The sequence below is a fragment of the Ictalurus punctatus genome, chromosome 6 (genome assembly GCF_001660625.3).
Source record: "Ictalurus punctatus breed USDA103 chromosome 6, Coco_2.0, whole genome shotgun sequence".
Classification (NCBI taxonomy): Eukaryota; Metazoa; Chordata; class Actinopteri; order Siluriformes; family Ictaluridae; genus Ictalurus; species Ictalurus punctatus.
In genome coordinates, this window is record NC_030421.2 from 20,803,122 (window position 1) to 20,826,386 (window position 23,265).

General features: G+C 40.0%; 1 protein-coding gene across 8 annotated transcripts in view; it reads right to left on the reverse strand.

Moving 5' to 3' along the window:
• Positions 1–23,265, reverse strand: part of caska (calcium/calmodulin-dependent serine protein kinase a) — a 177,515-nt gene that overhangs the window by 8,763 nt on the left and 145,487 nt on the right. For 2 of the 8 annotated variants that reach the window (XM_047156092.2, XM_017469535.3), the window contains exons 13-26: positions 21,831–21,911; positions 17,537–17,725; positions 17,287–17,365; positions 15,498–15,583; positions 15,220–15,288; positions 14,554–14,622; positions 12,830–12,865; positions 10,338–10,376; positions 8,894–9,090; positions 8,612–8,727; positions 2,234–2,314; positions 2,049–2,129; positions 1,638–1,840; positions 340–423 (exon numbers count right to left, since the gene is read on the reverse strand). In XM_047156092.2, coding sequence (XP_047012048.1) covers positions 340–423; positions 1,638–1,840; positions 2,049–2,129; positions 2,234–2,314; positions 8,612–8,727; positions 8,894–9,090; positions 10,338–10,376; positions 12,830–12,865; positions 14,554–14,622; positions 15,220–15,288; positions 15,498–15,583; positions 17,287–17,365; positions 17,537–17,725; positions 21,831–21,911 — 1,410 coding nt within the window. The remainder of the gene's footprint in view (positions 1–339; positions 424–1,637; positions 1,841–2,048; positions 2,130–2,233; positions 2,315–8,611; positions 8,728–8,893; positions 9,091–10,337; positions 10,377–12,829; positions 12,866–14,553; positions 14,623–15,219; positions 15,289–15,497; positions 15,584–17,286; positions 17,366–17,536; positions 17,726–21,830; positions 21,912–23,265) is intronic. The other 6 variants (XM_017469539.3, XM_053680983.1, XM_047156098.2 and 3 more) reach the window with 4 other exon arrangements.

A 23,265-nucleotide genomic window follows, 5' to 3' on the forward strand; every position in this document is an offset into this window, starting at 1 on the left:
GCAATGAGATATTTGATAGAGTGTAAATATACGTGGGATTTTAAGGAGAACTACAGTAGAAGCAGGCTACTCCTACTAGCCATGTCATACTCACAGGCAACTTCCTGCACCACTTGGGAAGCTGAGTGCAGAGTAAATTAATGCAAAATAAATCAAAGGCAAGCCGTAGGTCACATGCAAAAGGAAAGGCAGGTGTGACAGAAACAGAAAGAAAAACAGAAAACCCTCAAAAAAAGACTACAATGTTTACTGTGGAGTTTAGGATAAACACACAGGCCTCCGCCTCTGTTTGTAAATCTGATGAAAGAGAGAGAGAAAGAAAGAAATATTGTATTTCACCTCATTCATGCCCGGAGTGATGGTTGGTGCAGCAATAAAAACAACGTAAGGAGCGAACTCCGCTGTTCGCAAGACCTTCAGCGCCTGCAAATAAACACGCACAAGTCCCTTCGAACATCCTGTGGCTAGTGGTGGATTTGACAAAGCCAGCTTTAATACTATAAAGGACTACATGGAATAATAGGAACTAATGTAGAGATGTGCTATACAATTGTGCCCAAAAGTTTGCATACCCCTTGCAGAATGTTCTAACTCTTAATACTGTTAACAAAACAAGATTGATCATAAAAATCCCATGTTGTTTATTTATTTAGTTCTGTCCTGACGAAGCTATTGCACATAACAGATGTTTACATATAGTCCACAAAACAAGATAACAGCTGAATTTATAAAAATTACTCCATTCAAAAGTTTACATGCCCTTGATTTTTAACAGTGTGCGTCATTACCTGGATGATCCACGATTGTGTTTATGCTTTGTGATAGTTATTCATGAGTCCCTTGTTTGTCCTGAGCAGTTAAACTGCCCACTGTTCAGAAAAATCCTCCAAGTCCTGCACATTCTTTGCTTTTCCAGCATCTTCTGCATATTTGACACCTTTCCAACAGTGGTGACGATGTTGAGGTCCACCTTTTCACATTGAGGACAACTGAGGGGCTCGTACACAACTATTATATAAGGTCCAAACATTCACTGATTCTCAAAAAGGCAACACGATACATTAAGATCCAGGGGCGTGTAAACCTTTGAACAGGATGATCAGTGTAAATTGCTTTTAATTTGTTTAAAGATATTTTTTTTTCCCATTTAGTACTGCCCTTCAGACACTAAATAACATAGTTACATGTCTCCCAGAAGACAAAACACTAACAATTTACACCGATCTTCCTGTTCACATGCAGGACATGCTGGAAAAGCAAAGAATGTGCAGCACCTGGAGGATTTTTCTGAAGAACAGTGGGCAGTTTAACTGCTCAGGACAAACAAGGCACTCGTGAACAACTATCACAAAGCATAAAAACCAGTCGTGGATCATCCAGGTAACAACACACAGTATTAATAATCAAGAGTATGTAAACTTTTGAACGGGGTCATTTTTTATAAATACAGCTGATATCTTGTCTTGTGGACTACAAGTAAACATCTGTTATGTGCAATAGCTTCGTCAGGACAGAACTAAATAAACAACATGGGATTTTTATGATGAATCTTATTTTGTTAACAGTATTAAGAGTTAGCAGATTCTGCAAGGGGTATGCAAACTTTTGGGCACAACTGTAGTGGCAAAGGGAGTTACCTGTGGCTCGACATCAAGTATAGATATGAGGCCCTGCTCGTGGATTTTGCGTATCGTCTCTAGCCGTGTGCCGTACATGGCGTCCTCGTGGCTGCCGTACTCCAGGTAATCATTGTTGGCGATGTCCTGCATCATTTGGTCATGTGATACAAAGTAATAGTTTTTGCCATTCTCCTCATCTTTTTTAGGAGGTCTGGTTGTGTCTGCAGGTAGGGACAGTTTTGGACATCAAATGTAAGAACGGTACAGACTGTAGTAACATTACCGAACAGAATATCAAAACCGAATGTAATAATATTGAATGTAGTACCAAACAAAATGCAATGCTGTAGTAATACTCCATGTAGTAACAATGCCGAATTTAATAACAATACCGAATGCAGTAACAGTAATTTGGCTTGGGTGTCTTACGTGGAATGGGGTAAGCAAATCTGTCGGGGTGTTTAGTGATGAGTGTGTTCTTGATGTGTCTTCTGCCAACACCGTGAGCTCCTACACATGATGAAGAGCAAATAGGAAATCTGTCAAGACCTGCACTGCATCCATGTCTTTAGGAATAACACAGCCCCTACTCGAGACATATTGTACTTCCATACCTAATAACACTAGTGTTTTCCTTTTGAAAGCTGGTAACTTCACAACTTCTTCGTATGTGACGAGATCTAGTTGATCGAACACTGAAATAAAAAGAGATGGAAAAATATTAGTCAAAGCCTTGAGACTTTGAAACCTCATAATCTCATGCACAGTTACTGGCCTTGTAAGATGAACTAGTCATGCTTTTGTTTAATGGAACGATGGCTGATGGATGTGGAGGGCAGCCTTGTGCTTTCCTCCTCGAGCTGAGTGTCAGTGAGAAGCAGGGCAGGACTCAGTGTAAGGGCTGGCTACATAGCACAGACAGAAGGGTTATGTCCAAGGGGATAGCTATAAATGTAGGGAAAGTAAGGCTTCTTGCTCTGCTATGCTAATATTGGCAAAATGGCAAAAACAGCATCGACGATGAAATTCAATGGGGATCAAATCTGAGGAGCATGAAAAGTGTGTGCCAACTGAGGTGCCTGCAGAGCTGTTCTATAATGAGTCAGGGTGCAGGGAGAGAGAGGTGTTGGACTGTGTGTAACCAGAGCTGGCCATCTGTGTAGCTGCCATGTAAAATGAGATCTCAGCAACGTCATTGCTTACTCTCCAAATAGCTTAAATGATACATGTTCATTTTTACATGAGCTGGAAAGTGTGCGCATGTGAGAGAGAGTGAGTGAGTGTTTGCTCTGCATGTTTGGGAGAGTCTGAGGGGTGTACTATACCATGTTGTGACAAGCACAATGACCTTTTTTAGGGTTAATGCACAACTGAATAGCCACGGGATGTAACGTGTCAAAATAGAACAGTAAAATTAAAAATAACAAAAAAGCATATACATGCATGAACACACACAGAGCCTGGTTTCAGAGACTTCTCTGTTCATTCTACAAAGTAATTAAACCAAGCTTGCTACAAGCCCACAGGAAAGCTAAGAGAAAGTAAAGTGCAACAGCAGTCACTCCGTATTACTTACATGCACAGATGCCATTGGTAAAGAGACAGCATGAAAAATGGACAGGGGAGGGTGAATGAGTTACGGCTCAGATACAGAGCATTAGTGAACAGAGAGAACAACGACACTTAGTCAAAGTGCTGACTTTACACAGAGAACAACATAAAAGACTTAACACCATGACCATCCACACAGCACACAGCGGGGAAAGCGCTGTCTATAAGCTGTGTTCAAACACACTGTAGAGGTTTACATTGAATCTCATCAGTGATGCAACATGCGTCTGACACTTACAGTAACGCGTGATCGATAACGCAGAACTAAGCTTCGGTTTTAGCATGCGTTAGTATCGACAGAGCACGTTGACACATGTTAGTTCTCTGTGAACTATCACTACACGACTCTCCCACTTCGTTGAGAACCTCTGACTAAACTTTAAAAGGTACATTTCATTTTTCAACCTAATCTCCACTAGCATATCTGTAGCATATGTTCATTCACATTACTGAGAAAAGAATGAAATACCATTGACTCAAAGCTCACTGATAAAGAAAACCTAAGGGCGATTGTTGGGGTGTCAATAAACAGTCCATATGAAACCTGTGTTTTGGTACAAGTACTCATGATTATTTTTTATCAAGTCGAGTGTATCTGTAAATTAAGCTCTAAATCTGTTTATACCACAGTTCATTTGAATTCTTGATTGATCAGATAATGTTGGTACATTTTCTACAACAGCAGCTCCAACAGAAGTAAGAAGTAACCTTGGCTGCAAGGTACAGTTTGTATTAATGTTTGTTCTAATACGTCATCACTTCTATAAGAACAACTCGCTCGCAGGGAATTGTATGGCAGATGCAGTGAATAAATTTGGCTAATTCTTTATATAGTAATGCTTTTTTAGGAAGGAGTCTCCAGTGTCAGTCACTTTGTAATAGTCGGAGTAAGAGGGCTGTGTGGTTTCTTCATTTATTTCAGGGTTAGAATGTTGGATACATTCACATAAAATCAGCTTTGGTGATGCCGAGACATCCATTGTACATGAGTGGAACGTAAACAGGTTTCTCATTCTCAGTACAGCGAGATGCGTCATACTGACTTTCAGGGGTTTAAATGACCTGGAGTAAGAGAGCAGTGCATGTTAGAAGGTCCTGACATTTCCATTAATGCTAGACGTGAAAAGTGTAGTGGAATGGTCATAATAATTGCAGGTACTGTACAGTGTTCATTTCGGTGTTCAAAGGGCAACACCTCTCAGCCTGAAAAAAAGTAGCCTACATGATCCTTTTTATGCAATTAATCAACAATGGGAGTAAAAGAGAGCTCCTGTCCTCACTGGCCTTCTGTGACTTAGTTGAGTCAGTAAAGTGGGACAAGGCGCTCAGAGAGGATTACGGCTAAGCCCCACTCTGTTGCACTGCTGCCGTCAGACACCATTTTGCGACACTTACCACCATGTTTAACACGTTTACACTTTAAGAGTCACTCTGCAAAAGATGTGTTTGGAAAATTAGGACTTTCAGGTCCTATGAGAGGTTATAGATAACATCATAATGATATTTTAAACCATTTCACTGTTGGCGTGTGGCCGGCATGCTGACATTCCTTATCTTCAACCTCTAAGCAGAAGGACAGATGTGTCCTTGGTGATCTATAGTCAAAAAGACACATTCAGTATTTGTTTATCTTAAGTACCTTGCACCTGACCACACCCATATGTCGCTCGTCCTCAAACTGTTGCCACAAAGTTAGAATGAATGTCTTTGTATGCTGCAGCTTTACTATTTCCATTTACTGGAACTAAAGGGCCCAAATCTGTTCCAGCATGACGATGCTCGTGTGCACAAACCGAGCTCCATGTAGACGAGGTTGGAGTGAAAGAACTCGTGTTGTCTGCACTGCTGTCCTGACCTCAACACCACTGAACACCTTTGGGATACATTATTACATCACCTGTGCCCCAGGCCTCCTCACCCAGCATCAGTGCTTAAACTCACTAATGGGCAAATCCCCACAGTCACCTTCCAGCATCTAGCGGAAAGCCTTCCCTGAAGAGTGGAGGTTATTATAACAGCAGATCTGCAACGGAATGGTCAAAAGGCACATATGCGTGTGACGGTCAGGTGTTCACAAACTTATAGTGTATGGCCATATAGTGCATTTACCACTGCAAATCCCTATGGAGGCTAGGGAGGCATGAGTGCACCTACAAACAAAACTCTTGAAGCCTTATTTATTGTTTTAAAACTACAATACTTGGATTTATTATTAGATATAGTTGTACCCGGTACAAACACATTTACTAGTACTCTCAGGGGACTTAAGTGACACCTCTCAGGGTCACATTAATCTGCGCCGTCTTGGTGACAATTCAGTCGTTAACATATGTGGGGGTTGATCTATGTTATCCTATTCCAGTAGGGGGAAAAAAATTACACTTAGAACAAAATAAAAATGCATGTGAAGTTAAAATCACACCTCACTCCTACACTGATCCTTACCACCACCAACTCTTAGAAAACACCGCAATCTCATCTCCTCGTATACAGTCCGCAAAGTACACGCACGGTGTACGTATGTGCAGGTTCACACTAGGGCCGCAACTAAGGATTATTTTCACAATTTATAAATAATCATAATGCTTATTTTTTCGATTAATTGATTAATCGGATGGGGCGGGGCAAACTTTCATTACCCTTTTTTTGTTTGTTTATTTAAAATAAAATCCACAAACTGAGTGTTACAAATATAAAGTTCAGACTAAAACTTTGCACAACTGTTTGTCCAAAACAGAGAAGAACCCAATACACACACACACCAGAATATGTATTATTAATTTAGGACTCTAGTTTAATTCGGTGCTTTTTGTGCATCCATAAAGAATAACGCATAAATACTTATATACAATATAAACTAAAATAAATTAATAAAATAAATAAAATTGTATATATTTATTTTATTAATTTATTTTAGTCTATATTGTATATAAGTATTTATGCGTTATTCTTTATGGATGCACAAAAAGCACCGAATTAAACTAGAGTCCTAAATGAATAATAAAAACTCCCTCTCACTGCACCTTGTGGTTTCTGTTACTCGCTGCCTTTAGGAATATTATTTTACTTGTTTACTTTTGGTCATAATGTTTTAATGAGACATTACAGATCTTACTCGTGCTGCGCTCTGTATCAGCGCGTCTACACTGCGCGTGATCAGCGACGCGGTTTCGTTACTAACACACCACTGCCTTTATAATAAACGACAGAATTTACACTGCAAGCTCACAAATACAACATATAATGACAATAGACTTAAATTAAACCTTTTAAGCAGCTTGCACCAGTTTCTCCTGCCCCTTACACACAGTGGAGCATTTTGGATATAAACATAACCTTGTGCTCGTGCAGCACTGACTACGTTTACACGGACAGCAGTAATCTAATGATTGACCTTACTCTGAGTAAGATAATAATGTGATTAAGGTGTTTACATGAGTCGCTTTTAGAATACTCCTGTCATGTTCCTGTTTTACATGTTATAGAACATAATTAGATTATGTATTAGCCCGCGTCATTACGTCACCGCGCCACGCCGTCCGACGTCCCTCCAGAATTTCACGTATCGACATACAGTTCGTCTTCGTTATGGTACCGTATACAGTTTTGGGTGTTTTTATTTAATTTTTTTTTACGGACGCTTTAAGTGCAGTTAATTATTTGTCATGCTGTACGTGCAAACAGACAATTGCTTGAAGCCGTGGGCTGAGTCACGGTACTTACCGTCTATACATTAGCCAATATACATGTATTTTTCCCCACTACAGGCCTATAGTAGGCAAATATGCGGTTTGGGACACAGCCGAACTCTCTTGTTCGCCGTAAAATGTTGAGCACTGCCGTGTGTGATCGTGTCCTGTCGTAAAATGCGGTGAAAACTCACACGTCGTTCATAATGTGATTAAGGTGTTTACATGTCTGTAACACACGTCCATAATGCGACTAAAACAGGAGTACTCCACCTGTCTTAATTCGATTAGAGCTTAATTCGAGTATGACCTTAATTAGATTAAGGTAAGTAAAAATTGCTGTTTACATGGTAGTTTCTTAATCAAAGTACGGTCTTAATCGGGTTAAGAGTGCATTATTGTTGTCCGTGTAAACGCAGCTACTGTTTGATCTCCACGGTGTTTAATATAAAATGCTCCCTTCCTTAGAGGACTTTCTTCCTCAGTCACGTGACGATTTTGCCTCCGTCTGATGGTGACTGAGGTCATGTTGGGAATAAAAGGTAACGCTGACAGAAAGTAAACTGAAGAAAACCATTGTCCGTGAATCTGGGTGTCTGCTAATGCTAGTGTGTGTGTGACGTCATGCACCATCGCCTAGAAGCGGCTTAAAGTTCCATTTAGTAAAAAAAAAAAAAACGCCAGTGATATATTTGAGATGATCTTACCTTTCTAAAATGCACACACTAGACGGTAGAGTACACAGTGTAAGTGTACAGTACTTCATTTGGGACACAACTTTAGTATGTACTCTCCGAAGTGTGTTTTCGGAAGAGACGTAACGTAATGAGTAAATCTCCCCCGTGCTGCGCGCAGACCAACTAATCGATAATGATATTCGTTGGCAACGATTTTCATAATCGATTATTATTGATTTTATTGATTAGTTGTTGCAGCTCTAGTCTGCACATTAGCTACAATGATGGCAGACTGAAATGAGACCCTCTGGAATACTGATCCAGGTTGAAAGTGTGTGTGTGTGCTCTATTGTAAATTCTGTCTATGGTGCCAAAGGCAGTGGGGAGAGAGAGAGAGAGGAGAGAGAGGAGAGAAAGAGAGAGAGAGAGAGAGAGAGAGAGAGAGAGCGAGAGAGAGATACAGACAGACAGTGCTATGTGGCTGCGTGCATGTGTGGATGTCTTTGCTATTTGTGGAAGTGCTGTGGTCAGTGTTCAGGGTCATGTGAGGAAGCACATCTACACTCCCGCCTATACACACACAGTCACATCAGGACAGGAAGTGAGGAGCAGTATAAGCAGTATAAGACATATATGTGTGTGCACCTGCATGAATAGTGTCCCGTATCACACTGACACGCTGCATAACTGCAAAATGGGCATGTTGTGTTATACAGAGTTCCTTGTATAGTCTGTGGTAAAAGAGGAAAGCATCTTTATTTGCCCTGGGATCCAAACTGAAACATGAGACTTCGCAATTTCAGCTTTGCAGTCCTTTACCCTCCGTCTTTTATATTTATATATTTTTCTTGTAAGTAAATTCTGTTTTTATGTCACTGGATGTCGTACCGTGTACAGTTGTGTGAGACCAATAAAATTTTAATTGATTTGATTATTAAGCATCATATGCATAGTAATAATTAAACACCAAGTAAAGTGTGAAGTAGAAAGGCCCGTTGCAGAGCTCAGATTTTACCTGCACTGTGTTTCGCTAGATACTTGTCTTTGTACTGCTTCTTTTTCTTGCCAAACCAAGTACAACTGGCTTGCTGCTCCTGCTTAGTTTTCTCCATCGCTATGCAGGCCACCCGCCTTGAAGAGGAAGAGAAGAGAGTCTGAAATGGCTGTTTTACGTCTTCTTGTGTCTGTTATTTATTTCAGCTACCCTACACTTGGACTGATTTGAGTCCAGCTTATTACAGTTTCTCAGCTCTGAGAGGAAAATATAGAAGGCCCATTTGAAAAGGGATGAACTCACCACTCTTGCAGCTCTGGGGATGGAATGAGCCCAGCTGTGCCATTCTTTGTGTTCTCCAGCCTGCCCTGCCACCAGTTATGGTCATCCTTGTTGATGATCTGGATGATGTCTCCCACTCTGAACCGAATGCCTGCCTCTTTGCAAGGAATGAGCTCATCTTTGGCTGGGTCATACTCAAACTGTGCCCGCACATAGATCTGGGGGGAGAGAGAGGGAGAGAGAGAGAGAGAGTGTGAGTGATGATCAGGGCTACAAAATACTAGTTATAATGCTAAAAACCTGATGGATCAAAGAACAGACAGGTATAGTATCTACAGTATCAGTAGCTATAGTATCTACAGAGGCAGTAGAAAGTGACAGTCATCAAAAGAGAGGAAATAAATGTGAAAGGAGGGGGGGATCTTGATCAAACTCATGCTCTGGGGAAGTAGTGTGAGAGAGGGGTGTGTGTTTTAGCTAAAGGAATAGATGACAGTGTATGTGTTTCATGAATGTGCATGAGTAAGCTTGTGTAAGTGTGTGCAATGAGCTAATGGAAGGAGAGACGCTCAGGCAGCACTAGGTCACCAGGGAGCTCCGGAACAAAATAAACCTGGGCCTATGTTGCCATGTTAAACACTATGGGATTTGAGATAGGGTAGTGTGTGGCACTATCATCCAACGAAAACCTCAGTCTACCTCCATCACAAATCACATCCACAGGTCCCATTCAAAACTCTTGTGGGAAAGTGAGAAAAAGAATATTTTCTGTATTGAAACCTCCTGTTTTTTCTTACTCAACACCACTGAGAGTGTTTTATTGTGATTGTCTCAATATCTTTGAGACCTTTGTAGGAAAGTGTTAATTAACTGTTGTTGGTAAGTGGATGCCCTCATTTTCATATGTAAGGCCATGCTGAAGAAAATCCATATATATACACTACATGGCCAAAAGTTTGTGGACACCTGACCATCACACTTGTTGAACTTGTTAACCTCCACTCTTCTGGGAAGAATTCCATGAGATTTTGGAAAATGGCTGTGGGGGTTTGCCCATTCAGCCACAAGAGACAGTGAAGTCAGGCACTGATGTTCGACAAGGAGGTCTGGTGGAGCACTTGATGCTCCAGTTAGAGTACTTCCACACCAACGCTGGCAGACCGTGTCTATATGGACCTTGCTATGTGCACAAAGACATAATGGGAACATTTTGTACCCTTTTGTTTCAGTGAAGGGAAACTGTAAAACTACATAATTTCTTATTAGCTTTAATTGTTAATATGAAGGACTCCTTTGAATACTGGCCACTAGTCTCATTAGGGCTTCCCTGCTTAATAATAAATAAACCGTAACCTCATATTTTTAAGGTTGAGTTGATTCTGTGAGATGATACATAATACTACATAGTATACTTTTATTTTCATATCTAGTATGGGATTTGTTCAGCAGATTGGGGTTGTCTTACCTTGACTGATATTTTACCCTTGATTGTAGGTCTGGAGATCTAGGACATGAGAGCATTCAACTCATCATGCAGCATAAAGATACTGGGCTGAAGATTATTGTGTTGGAAGTGGGATGATGAAATAAGTGTTAGGAGTTACAGCTAATCTCGGGAGGAATGATGACTTAACAGGAAGAACAAAACATGATGGCAGAGTGAAGCATCAGTGTTTTCATCCATATTAAGGATTAAGTGTGACGCAGTTACATCATGACAGACGAGGCTGTACTGCCATCTACTGGACACTATGGGATTAATTCAGAGAACAAAATGCTCAAGCGCAATGAAAAACAAAGGGATCAGTGTTATCAATTACATTTATATGTGGTTAAGGAAGTTAATCAACAATGATTGAAGTTTCTGGAATTTCTGAAGTTTTTCTTTGTAATCTAAGTAATATTCTTTGTCAGAGTGTGCTTGCATGCTCTGTGAAATGAAACCGAGCCCTGCATGTTGCCACAGTGGTAGAAAAGGCCACACATCACTCTCAGCCAGAAGGGGGCAGGGCACATAGCAAGATTAGTTTTGGAACTGTGCATTACACACCTTGGGTTTTCAGGACCATCTTTAAACGAGGCTGAAAATCATTTGGGGACAAACTGATATGGGAGCAGGGTAAATGTCCACAATAAAACACCCAGAATAATCTATAATTATACAGCAATTCACTATTATTTATCTTAACCTCAATCTTTTCCCTTCAACAAACTATTATAATTTAGAAACATATAGAATATATTCAGGTCAGTATTATCTACTGAGCTGTCAGTCCACTGACTTAAACAACACTGTATTCTTAAGAAGCTGCTAAAGCTGCTGTGTGTGGAGGCAGGATAAGTAGGGAATGGCAAAATGGTGAATGGACAGCAAGTTTGTTAGTCATACAACTGCTTAATCTATTTCTCACACACACGCACACACACACACAGTGTTTGTGACATAGGATTATGCATATATAATGTATGTAACTAACTATATGTAATAAGAATTGTATACAACTAACCCAAAATATAAGCTTAACTGTTAAAACTGATCATTTATTCCATTCTCTGTTGATCTGAGTTCTCTCACCTCCTTGTGTTCGTAATGTTTTACTTTCCTAGTGATGGGTCATGGTCGTTTGTTTTGGGATTTGTTTTTCCTTCTAGGCTCGTTTTGTATGGTATTTTTAGTTTGTTGATCATAAACTCCTTTATCCTGTTATTAGGATGTCCAGGAATGCCAAAAACCCCCTAACCTTAACCTCAGTAATAACAATGAATGGTTTTTCCCTTTCAATTTTCAAAAAAAAAGAAGAAGAAAAAAGCATGATGTCTTTACATGGTCTTTAGCCCTATTTGAATTGGATTAGTTTATAAGGGGGATATCTGTAAGAAATGTTTTTATGGGATTCCTCAGGAATAAAATGCTTGCGTCCTAACAGGAATATAATTAAAACCCACTAGAAACTCGCTCCCCTCTGGTATTGTCTAGCTCCACAGATGTTTACATCACACGGTCAGTTAAAGGCTGAGAAGATGATAACTGAAAATGATTAGCAGTTTGAACATAAACAATGAAATCATTTACATTATTAATTTATGACCATTTAACATTAGATTTTTAAGGAGCTGGCAATGATACAATGAGTTATTATTTCTCGATAATTAAAAGTTGATGATCTTGTGCATATGTGAACATAAAGTAATGTTTTATACCCATAGCTGCTATTATAATGCCTTATTTGATCAACCTGTGGGATCTAGCTTTTCTTAATGATTTTTTTTTCTTTCCCCACCTGAAGACGCTTTCCAGGTTAGTGTGTGTAGTTCAGGCTTTACCACCCAGACCAAGTATATGGCAGAGTGCCTCTACCAAAAGCAACTATTTTTTTCTATCCATTTCATGATTCAGGAAGTGTTTAATATCTGGGGGAGGGTCACTGATATGTGCACTGTGAAAATAAATACTGCATGTAGCACTAGTCAAACATATTTTCTCCCCCCAATGCGAGGTGATCTCTTCTTAGAAATTCACGGACACTGACGGAACTAAAACGATCAAGAAGGGCAGAGAAAAACAGTGAAATACAAATATATCCTATTCAATTGTGTGTTTCCAACTTCGTGGCAACAGTTTATGCAAGACCCACATGTGAGTGTGATGGTCAGGTGTCCACAAACTTGGCCATATAGTGCATTTATCCTGCTTCCTGAATTAGAGATATCACGGCTATAGTACCTCAAGTGGTTGGATAACACTACAGGTTCTGTCGTATACAATTAACGGTGGAAATGTAGCTTTAGCAACATACTGATGATAAAATAAAAAACAAAAAACAAAGTGTCTGAGTACGGTGTAGTGTCACCATGTTATTTTCTGCCTTTCCTAAATAGTCCTGACAAATCTCTCCCTCTCTCTCTCTCTCACACACACACACACACACACACACACGTAAGGGATTCTCTAATCACCTGGCGTGCTTTTGGCTGGATGGTTGATGGCAGGTCCTGTAAAAATAAAACCCAGCAGTGAAAGAAAGGCCAAAAAAACCCAAATATACAGTGACAATACAATAAAAACACACCAAAACACAGCAAGTATAACCTATAATTTATCGTTATCCCAAACCGAAAGAGTGTATACCTCTAACATGCTTTTCTTGATGTATTTAAAGAACATGGTTTGATGTTGAGGGTAAGTCTCAGAACAGCAAAGCAAACGGAAGCAGAGAGCAGGCAAGCATCACACTCTGTCCAAGCATCTGTTTACCAGAGATGAGTCTTTCATTCCCCGAGCCACCAATGGCAGGATCTCTACAGGAGCGATGGATTCCCAAACCAAGTCAGTTCCCACGGGATTGATCCAAGGGCACACATGCTCGCTCAGTGTTTATAAGGGGTTAGGGGCTCTTTGACAGACATGCTAAATTACTGTATTACACTGCATTACTGCTCTCACTGACATATATCATAGGTACGGTGAAGATGTCTGGCTATTGTGGAAAATACCTGGTGTTCCCAAGTCTGTAAAGTCACTTTTCCACTGGACAGGGTGGTAAATTTAATGATCTGAATCCAGAGCTACCCGGAGCCTGGTTGAGTATCTGTGTCTGATCTGTTCCCTATCACGGTATAACGGTACCTGCGAAAGTAGTAGGAGCTTAAGGAAAGTTGTCAGATGGACACTATATGGATTGGTCCCACAAGGATACCGTAAAGAATACTCTTCCCAAAACAGTATACCTTTATAAATAAAGACTCACCCTTTAGTTAGTGGATTATCTCATCTGGATACTGTAGGCTTGTAGTGAAGAACTGCTGCTGAAAGACTATGATGCTCATACTTGCAGCATATTTAGTACTGTTTGACCATATAATATACAGCTGTGAAGGACTAATTAACTAGTGTCACCCAGAAGAGGATTTCTGCTGCTTTGTGACAACGTCTATTGTTAAAGGTGCTATGTCAAATTGCACTGAACTGAAAGTATGCCATTATATAAAGTAATAAACAGTGGTGTACTATTTAAACATACTATTTATTAGATGGGATTCAGGATACAGTCTGACTCTTGCCCATTCTGTGTCAATTGTATTTGACCAATCAGCGGTCTGCACTATTTCTATCTCCACCCATACGGCCCTGTTGGGTACATGTATTATCCAACCAAGAAGGGTTACCTAGTTATAGCATGGGTCATTTGGATAGTGTATATAATGACACAGTGTGGGACTATGGATCTGTTTCTGCACTGTGCAGTGGAAAAGCCTTTAAGTTTCACAAGTTTGTTGGTGAGAGATTAAAACTCCACACACACACACACACACTGTGTACACAGATGGTCAGGTGTACAAATTACAGCAGCACACAGCACACCAATTTGTGAACTGAGATAACGGAAACTAAACACTGTGATCATCCTTTAATCATTGTGTGTAATGATATTTTCTGACAGGGAAGGTTTTTAAATAGGCATTAAACATTTTCTTAAAACTATTATTAAATATAAAAAAGTGACAATGTGAAATTAAGTACTGTCATGATAAAACATTCCTGAGGGAATAAAGTTTTTTTTTTTTAAAAAAAAGAGGAAAAGAAAAAGATAATCAAGGACAACATTAAGGGAGATCTCCTGGAAGGTAGGGGTTGGGGGTAGGGGGAGGTCGGTCATTTGAGATGACTGTGGGGTCCTTACCAAGATAGAACTGTTAACGCTGGAATGGCCATTAGCAGGGGACTGTCTGGAGGTGGTAGGGGACTCTTTCTGTAATAAGATACACAGGTCAGTGATACAGCAGAGAGACAGCAGAGAAACCTGGACAGTTGCCTCTGCTACAGCAAGAAAGGGGGTTGGGGGGCATCATGTTGGGCAATACCACACTGCAAGTTTTTCCACTCTTGAAATATGTGTATTTAACTGACTGAGACGGCACACACCAATAACTGGATAACATGTGGGTGGAGGGAGAAAAGCTGGAAAAGTTCAGTCCTAATAAATTGCTGTCTTTATACTCTACAATACAACGTACATCTTATTTCCTGGCTGAACCATGTGCCATGACTGTGCAGGTGTCATTATTCCGCTATCTTGGTTGTGAAATTGGTGTGCAATAGCGTGAGAGCCAGGACCTGGGCTCTGTGTGCGCTGTATGATGCAGCGTCTCAGGGAAAATGCGTTAACACACAGCCACAAAGCAGGCAGTTAGTCACACACAGAAAGTCCACAGCAGTCCCAGCCCAACCCAGAGCACTCAAAAGGATAACAAACAGACCGAGAGAGAGGAAAAAAAATGGGGGGGAGAAAAAAAAAAAAAAAAAAAAAAAAAAAAAAAGAGTGAGAGAGGGTCACTGGATTCTTTACCTCACAAGATGACTGCTGTATCCGGTAGCTTGGTACAATCTTGAAGGTGATGCTCCCTCTCATCTCCCTCTGTGCAGAGAAATGCACAGTATAAATAATAATGACAGGTTACATTTTTTCCATTGCCATCTGTCACAATAAACGGCTTCAATTTGAGGGTTTTTTTTTGTTTTTTTCCAGACTTTTTACATACTTTCAAAACATGTTATGGAGAATTTACACAGTACTGGGTATGAAATAAATGCTTTTACAAGAACAATGATGTGATCTGCACTCACAAGCATTTTCTGGAGCTGCTCCACTGTCTGATTAGCTACACCAATGCCGTTGATCTCCCGGATCTCATCTCCAATATGCAAAGTTCCTAATTGATGGAACGTGGAGATGCACGGATTAAAAAGTGCAGGGTGGGCTTTGTGGCCACAGACCGCGTAAAACGGTGCAAAGTGCAGATGCATGTGCAAAATGAGTCAAGCAAACCAACTCAGGCCATCAGATGTATGTAATTCTCTGTATATACACTATATGGCCAAAAATATGTGGACACCTGACCGTCATACCCATACGTGGGCCTTCTCCAACCGGTTACACAAACTGACAGAGGTGAAATCACACAATTTTCAAGAATGTTTTTATATGCTGTAGTATTAAGATTATTCTTCACTGCTACTACGGGGCCCAATCTTGTTCCAGCATGACAATACCTCTGTGCACAAACCAAGTTCCATAAAGACATGGTTTACCAAGGTCAGAATTGAACATGAGAGGCCTGCACAGAGCCCTGACCTCAACCCCACTGAACACCTTCGGGATGAACTGAAACGCTGACTGCGTGCCAGGCCTCTTCACCAGACATCAGAGCCTCCCCTCAGTAATGCACTTGTTGCTGAATGGGCACATCCCCATGGCCACATTACAAAGTCTAGTAGAACACTGTCCTAAGAGTGGAGTCTGTTATAGCAGAAAAGGGGGACCAAGTTCCTATTAATGCCTATGGTTTTAGAATGGGATGTTAAAGCACAAATTGGGGTGTGATGGTCAGATGTCCACAAACTTTCGGCCTTATAATGTATCTATAATATCTGTATGACTGTCCGTGTCATGGGTTAAAAAACAGACATATTCACAAGTCCATTTTTGCACACCTGAGTCAAGTCTGATTAGTTAACACACACATTTTCAGCTGTAGGGGTTTTCTTGTACAGATGTTGTAAGACACTAGTATATTATTTCTAGGAAAAACATGGCAGTGAACACTGTACAGGGTAAAGCTTTACTAGTGTTTAATGTCAGAAACTAAACTCAATATATGTAACAAAACACTTATTTGCACAGATTTACTGAAAGCATACATGTTGGCTAGATGGGCAGCACAAACTTACCAACATTTCTGGAAGTGTTTTAATGTCTCTTAAAGAAGTATTTTGCAGATGCAATTTATTGCAATTTACTGCATTTATTTCACATCAGTGAACCCTCTGGACTGGACCCCCTCCCAAACCCAGGTAGACAGTTTACCCCGTGACAGCGTGACAACTTAACCATTAAAATAATAAGAGTCTGACTAATGAAACTACACGACGGTTATTTTCGACGGTTCAAAATAGACCAAGTTTATTGTTAACGCCTAACCTCTAGTCTTACCGCATTACTAAACAATAGCTTAAACAAAAACTGACACAAAACACCACAGCATATAAAAGTCTCGAACAGACCCAAACATTTATGTAGTGGAAGGTCTTCTATTGGTCATGGCTTCACTGTAGATCAAGATCTTATGCTGAATCACTTAGCCATTGAGATCTGTAAGATCTGAAAAGACTGGATTTAGTGATTTATTTTCTGTGTTATTTCCATCGCCATAATTGATCACATTTTTGTTCGTGTTTATCCAGACTGAGGCTCCCCGAGTCTTCAGTTTTAAGTCCAAGTCGATTGATGAGTCGAGTCCAAGTCCCTACATCTCAAGTCCTCCCTGTTTAAAGACATCTGCACTGAGGGAGTGAAAAGTAGTGAAAAGATGACTGGGTGCTAAAACGTGAACATGTACGGTCCTGGACTGTATACCTTGCCTATGAATCATGCCACCATGCATTATTCTGGCCACGATGCAGTGGTTCAGGTCATTCATCTTCAGTGTGATACCCTGCAACACAGGAGAGAACTGAGCTCAGAGTGACTGTGCCACAGATCACAATATCTGAACATTGATAAAAAAAAACAAAAACCAAACAACCCACACCAGAGTAAAAGAATTATAAGAGAATAAATGGAGGACATGTGAACGTGTGTGAATGAGTCTTTCGAGCACACAAACCATGGGCTCATCTGTGTTCTTCTGGAACTGCACCAGGCGCACTCGAGTGACGTTCTCCAAGTCCATGTCCCCGTTGGTGCTCTCAGGTGAGTCTCCGTTCAAATACGGTGAGGTAGGAGGGGGTGTGACCCTCAGTGCCTCATCACTGTATACTTCATGAGCTACCACATCATGAGTCTGCAGTAAGGCCTAGTGGGTGGAGAGTGGCATGTGCACACACACAGTATAATTACACACTAGTGCTCGACACTTATACAGGGTGTAAATCCTTACATAGGGTAAATGAACACAAATTTTTTTTTAGCAAAAAGCCTTCCAAAATATTTCATACTTAGTAATATATTATATATTTTCCAGATAGCCTTTAAGAAAGCCCTTGATAAAAGAACAACGTATTGAAATCATTCTCATGGCTGCACCAGGAAGCTGTAGCAAGGTTGCGATGGACTCCGTATGTGTTTACAAAGAAATGACCTCCCGTAGAGGATGTTTTGTAAATAAAGTTACATTTTGCTAAAAAATGTTAATTTCCCCTATGAACAGAGATGTTTGGGACACACTGCACTTATTCCTAAATTAGAAACAAAGACTCTTTTAACATTACAATCAAAATGCTCTGTGTCAACACATAGTGAAGAAAAATTCCAGCACATGTTTAGTACTGCAACTAATGACTTGCATTTTTGTTACATCATGTTATATCCTTCCACACCCCTATTACCATATTTAAAATAAGACACCATGTGCATTATAGTGAGCAACTTGTTTCTGTGCTCCTCAAGCAGAAAGATTCATATACATAATAATACTTGTGAAACACCTGGGACTGGAATCACGAGACTCAAGACGTAATCGATAACGCGTCTAGTTAAAGTTTCCACTCTGCTTCAATCCTAAAGCCTTGTACTGTACTACCTCCACACTAGAACAGTTCACGCAGAGTGATTTCACAAAATCAGCCATTTACTATTTTGTTTTTGTGTCAGCGGTAAACCTTAATGGATCCCTTAGTGCCAACACTCCAAGATAAACATCGGACCAAATGTATCCACAATGAAGCTCACAATCCAAGTCTTATTACATTTACACCAGACCTTTCATCTTTCTTTTTAAACTCCTCACACTTTAGCCTCCGTAAAGAATAAACCGTCTTGTAGGATTAAAACAACATAACACCACAGAATCATAAAATGGAGAAGAGCTTTCAGCTCACAAATGTAGAGAAAGAAAAAAAAAAAAAAAAGACAGGAAAGCTCATACAACTCACAAGAGCTGAGTACCCTATTAATCCTCACCCTCTTCACTGACACACTGCTGTCCTGTGGGAGTCTGGAATAGCACTTTGGAGTGCTTTTAGGTGTCCTTGGAACGGGGAAATGTGGAGTCAAGGTCAACAGCAGGCCGGAATTCAGTTGTCTGTACCTGACTGTGCCTCTCTCCTCCCCACTTTCTCTCTCTCTGTCCTCCCCCTCTCCCCTTCAGCACCAGGCCTGGGCCCCTCTCAATTTACCTGGCACTCAAAGTTGGAAAGGGTGACATCACACTGCTGCTGTTTTTCCCCCCACCTTCCCAGCCTCTGCTTCTCCCTCTCTCCGTTCCAGACTCCAGCGTTCTCCAGACAACTCCCGACAAAATGTTTCCTTTTCGTTTGACAATTGAAATCTGTTCCACAGCTACTCTTGTACAGCTCACGTAATTCCTTCTTGGCTCCTAATCTCTGTCTCTTGCCCTCGCTCAGTTCCAATCCACATACCCCTGCTCTCTTATCTCACATCCTCTCTCAAAGCTGAATAATCAGCTTTTCCTTTATTAGGCTTTCAATCTCTTCCACATTTTTCTGCTCTATACATCTTCCCTCTTCGCTTAGACACCTTCATTCTTCACCTGATATCTACAGCAGTGGTTCTCAAACTTTTTTCAGCGTGAGGCCCTCGTTATGTAGGGTGCCTCCCTTTGCGGCCCCCTAGAATCAGATGATTTTCGCAATTTTGTTTTTTTTCCCCCCGTGCTAGGCACTTCTGTATTAACGTTCTCAGCTACGACACTACGTCCTCTATCTAAAAATGCATCCATTTTAAATAGTCTTAGGATTTATCAGCGTGTGGCTAACATTACTGTACACTAGAATACGAACAGATGTCTCTGCTTGGTGTGTGTCTTAGTGTGATGTGTACAACTGATTGCATTCATTAATATTTCTCATTGTTATGTACATCATAGTTCAAAGGTTGACAATCCCGACTTACATACAGGTAAAATTTATTTTAAAAAGAATAATGTTCTTGAATTTCTATGCGGCCCCCCTGGCGCGATCTGATGGCCCCCAGTTTATGAACCACTGATGTACGGAAAGCTGACAAGTGTGTATTCCTTTTAAGCTCCGTTAGTTTCTCCTCTAACACATTACTCATGTCTTCAGTCTCCTCATTATCTGAGCTTTCTTGACCAGGAGAGACAGCAGTGTACAGGACACACATTCACCTTTTTAATCTGTCCACTGCTGAAACTCTGATACGCCATTTGTCCCACTGATAAGAGCACAAGGCTTCTCTCTCACTTATCGATTACAAAAGGTCAACCCTGAGATGATGCAAGTGCTCAGAATCACTGATTGCAAAGTCCAGACTGTTTGTCTAAATTGATTTCGAACAGTTTTGCATGTCAGCCTGGGAAAACGTGTCCGAGAGTACTTTGTGGAATGAAATCTTTCAGTCCATCCAGGATTTCGTGATCGCAGAAATGAACGCAAAGTCAAGCAAACTCTGCAAAGTTTCAAAATGACCGCAGATTTGAGACAAGATGCGTCATGTGACATCAAAATGCACACTCGGCCAAAGCCCACTTTGATTCATGCATGTCAAACATGAGTACAGCTAAAAGGTCTTTTTTGGCCATTCAAGTAGTTTTCCGCAAAAATAAAAGCATGAAAAACTCCACAAGTTGCATCGCAAATTTTTAAATAAGCCACAGCAAAATCAAGCATTTCTGGACGCAAGTCACAAAAAATAAAAAAATAAATTAAAAAATCAGCGAAATCCTGGACCGATCTTTATACTTTTAATGTTTAGACTTTAAGCTATCTCTGCACACTATATGTGCTGAATAAATAAATGACTTTACTTGAAATCCAAATGTCACAGCTGTATGGTTTTTTTATACACGTTTATGTACGTCATATCTTGCACTTCTGTAAAAGCTGAAGTGCAGAAAATGCAAGAATGAGGCTGAGTTGAAGACAGCGTGCTAGAAGCTATATGGGTTTGGACAAAACGGGAACAAGCAAACACTGATCCAAGTCTTCACATGGTGGTGGTGGATTGCAAACGTGTTTAGTTCAATGACTATTATGCATTTGAAAAAGCAAACTGTAAAATAGGTAAGATTCCACCAGAAATATATATTATCCTTAAGGTTTGCAAGAAAATATTTCCTGAACCATTTCCAATTTTCAAACAGCAGTATACATTTGGAATAAAATACAGGTAGTGCTGTCGTTTTTAATCCTTATTTTCCAATAACAACACATTCTGAAGTGTTTTATTTCTCTTAAACCACAGCAACTTACTAATAATCAATTTTTTATTCATTAAAGTTTAACATATTGTACATTTTATCCATTTATAGTTACATTTAAGGTTGTGTAAGGCCCAAGAAACACGTTACTCCCTATAATCACTTGCGTTATACCAGCTATAAACTATGAAAAAAAAAATCACTCTCTCACCAGCCTCCATTTTATTTTCTCTTGAAGTTAATAACACAAAATAAAATACAGCTTGTCATGTTACAGAGAAAGCGCAAAGCCCTCTGTTCTGAAGACTGTCCCATATCCGAAAACCTAAAGTTACAGCTTTACCTCTGATGGTTACTTGAGAGTTCTTCCAGAAATGCTAGATAAACTCCCTTTCAACAATTATAAACACTTTTAATCTGTTTATGTGCAGCATCCACCACACAAATCCCTGTATAAATGTTGTTACTATAGAAACAATAATATAATATTAGATCGAGTGCATTAATATTAACCTTGCAGCTGGAACTACTGTTGGAGCTGCTATAGAAAATGAATCATCATCTGATCAGAATCAAGCCTTTAACTGCACTGCTTTTGTACGTGCTCGTGTAACAGAGCTAGTCCTGGAGATGCTGTGACAGTTTAGTCGATTTAGTTAACTTGCCTAAGATGACGGGACGCTTTTTTTAAGCCTCTATCTTCTCTTGGTGGAAATACTGTGCACAAGAGCAGGTTAATAAAGCAGTTTAGCTGGCTTAACATATTAACAGCTTAACTTACCATAAAATGGGGCTGGGTTAGGATTCGCCTCAGCTCTTTAAAATCTGTATTATCTGGATAGCAGGAAATCTCTTCTAGTACCTGCAGAAGGACAATAACATATACATAGCTGAGCAACTGTGGGCCAGACAGTAATACTGCGCACACAGACATTGCAGACCTCTCTGCTGAATGCGTGTGTGTGTGTGTTGAGTAGTCTAGAGCAGCTAAGATTAACATAATCAGTATCCTCATGTGGCATTCAAACAGAACTTGTGAATTTGTGCTTTCAAAATGCTAAAGTGAACACACCACACACACACAAGAAAAAGTCATGAGAAAAATGCTGTTAAGCAAATGGGAAATATGGTTGCCTAAAATACGCTACCTAATATCCATGGCTAATGATTTAGAAAGGTGGAAACATCTTGTATTTGATCATTTAATTTGGAAACGTCTCAAAACTGTATAGAGAACCCATGAGGTGATGAACGCCATCATTCATAACGTAACATACATGTACATGAGAGTTCCTCACATTCTCATGTTAAAAGGATAAGCTAATTTTCGGTTTGGTTCTGTTAATTCTTTTCAGTTAAGTAATATAACCTTCAGTCTAATATAACGTTTCTCATCATTCACGTACGATTCATTTGCCCTTTTACAACAGTAAAAGTTACAGTGTTTATAGTAGAAGTCTGTATAAAGGGTTATGTTATCAGTGAACATTGGTGAACTTTCAATATCAGTTATTCGTGGATAGTTAGTCTTAGCTCATTCAGACCATGACTCCCACAGAAAATGCAATATATATATATATATTTTTTAAAGCTAACGTGATAAGAACAGGTTATTACTAAGGTATGACTGAACTATGCTGAGAAAGCAGACTAGTATGACTGCTCACAATGGTCATGAATCAAAGGCAATCAGCAAACCTTGAACCACAAACTTCCCCTACACTACATACTTCTGCTTGAACTACTCCCCCCCCAAGAAGACATTTTTTATTTCTCATAACTTATTTCATTATCATCAGCACTTCTTCTTTTGGTATTCACTGAAAATAAATTTCAATGAATATCTATATATAGTATCTCACAAAAGTGAGTACACCCCTCACATTTTTGCAAATATTTGATTATATATTTTCATGTGACAACACTGAAGAAATGACACTTTGCTACAATGTAAAGTAGTGAGTGTACAGCTCGTATAACAGTGTAAATTTGCTGTCCCCTCAGAATAACTCAACACACAGCCATTAATGTCTAAACCGCTGGCAACAAAAGTGAGTACACCCCTAAGTGAAAATGTCCAGATTGGGCCCAATTATCCATTTTCCCTCCCCAGTGTCATGTGAATGGGGAGCAGGTGTGTTAAATTTGGTGTCATCGCTCTCACACTCCTTCATACTGGTCACTGGAAGTTCAACATGGCACCTCATGGCAAAGAA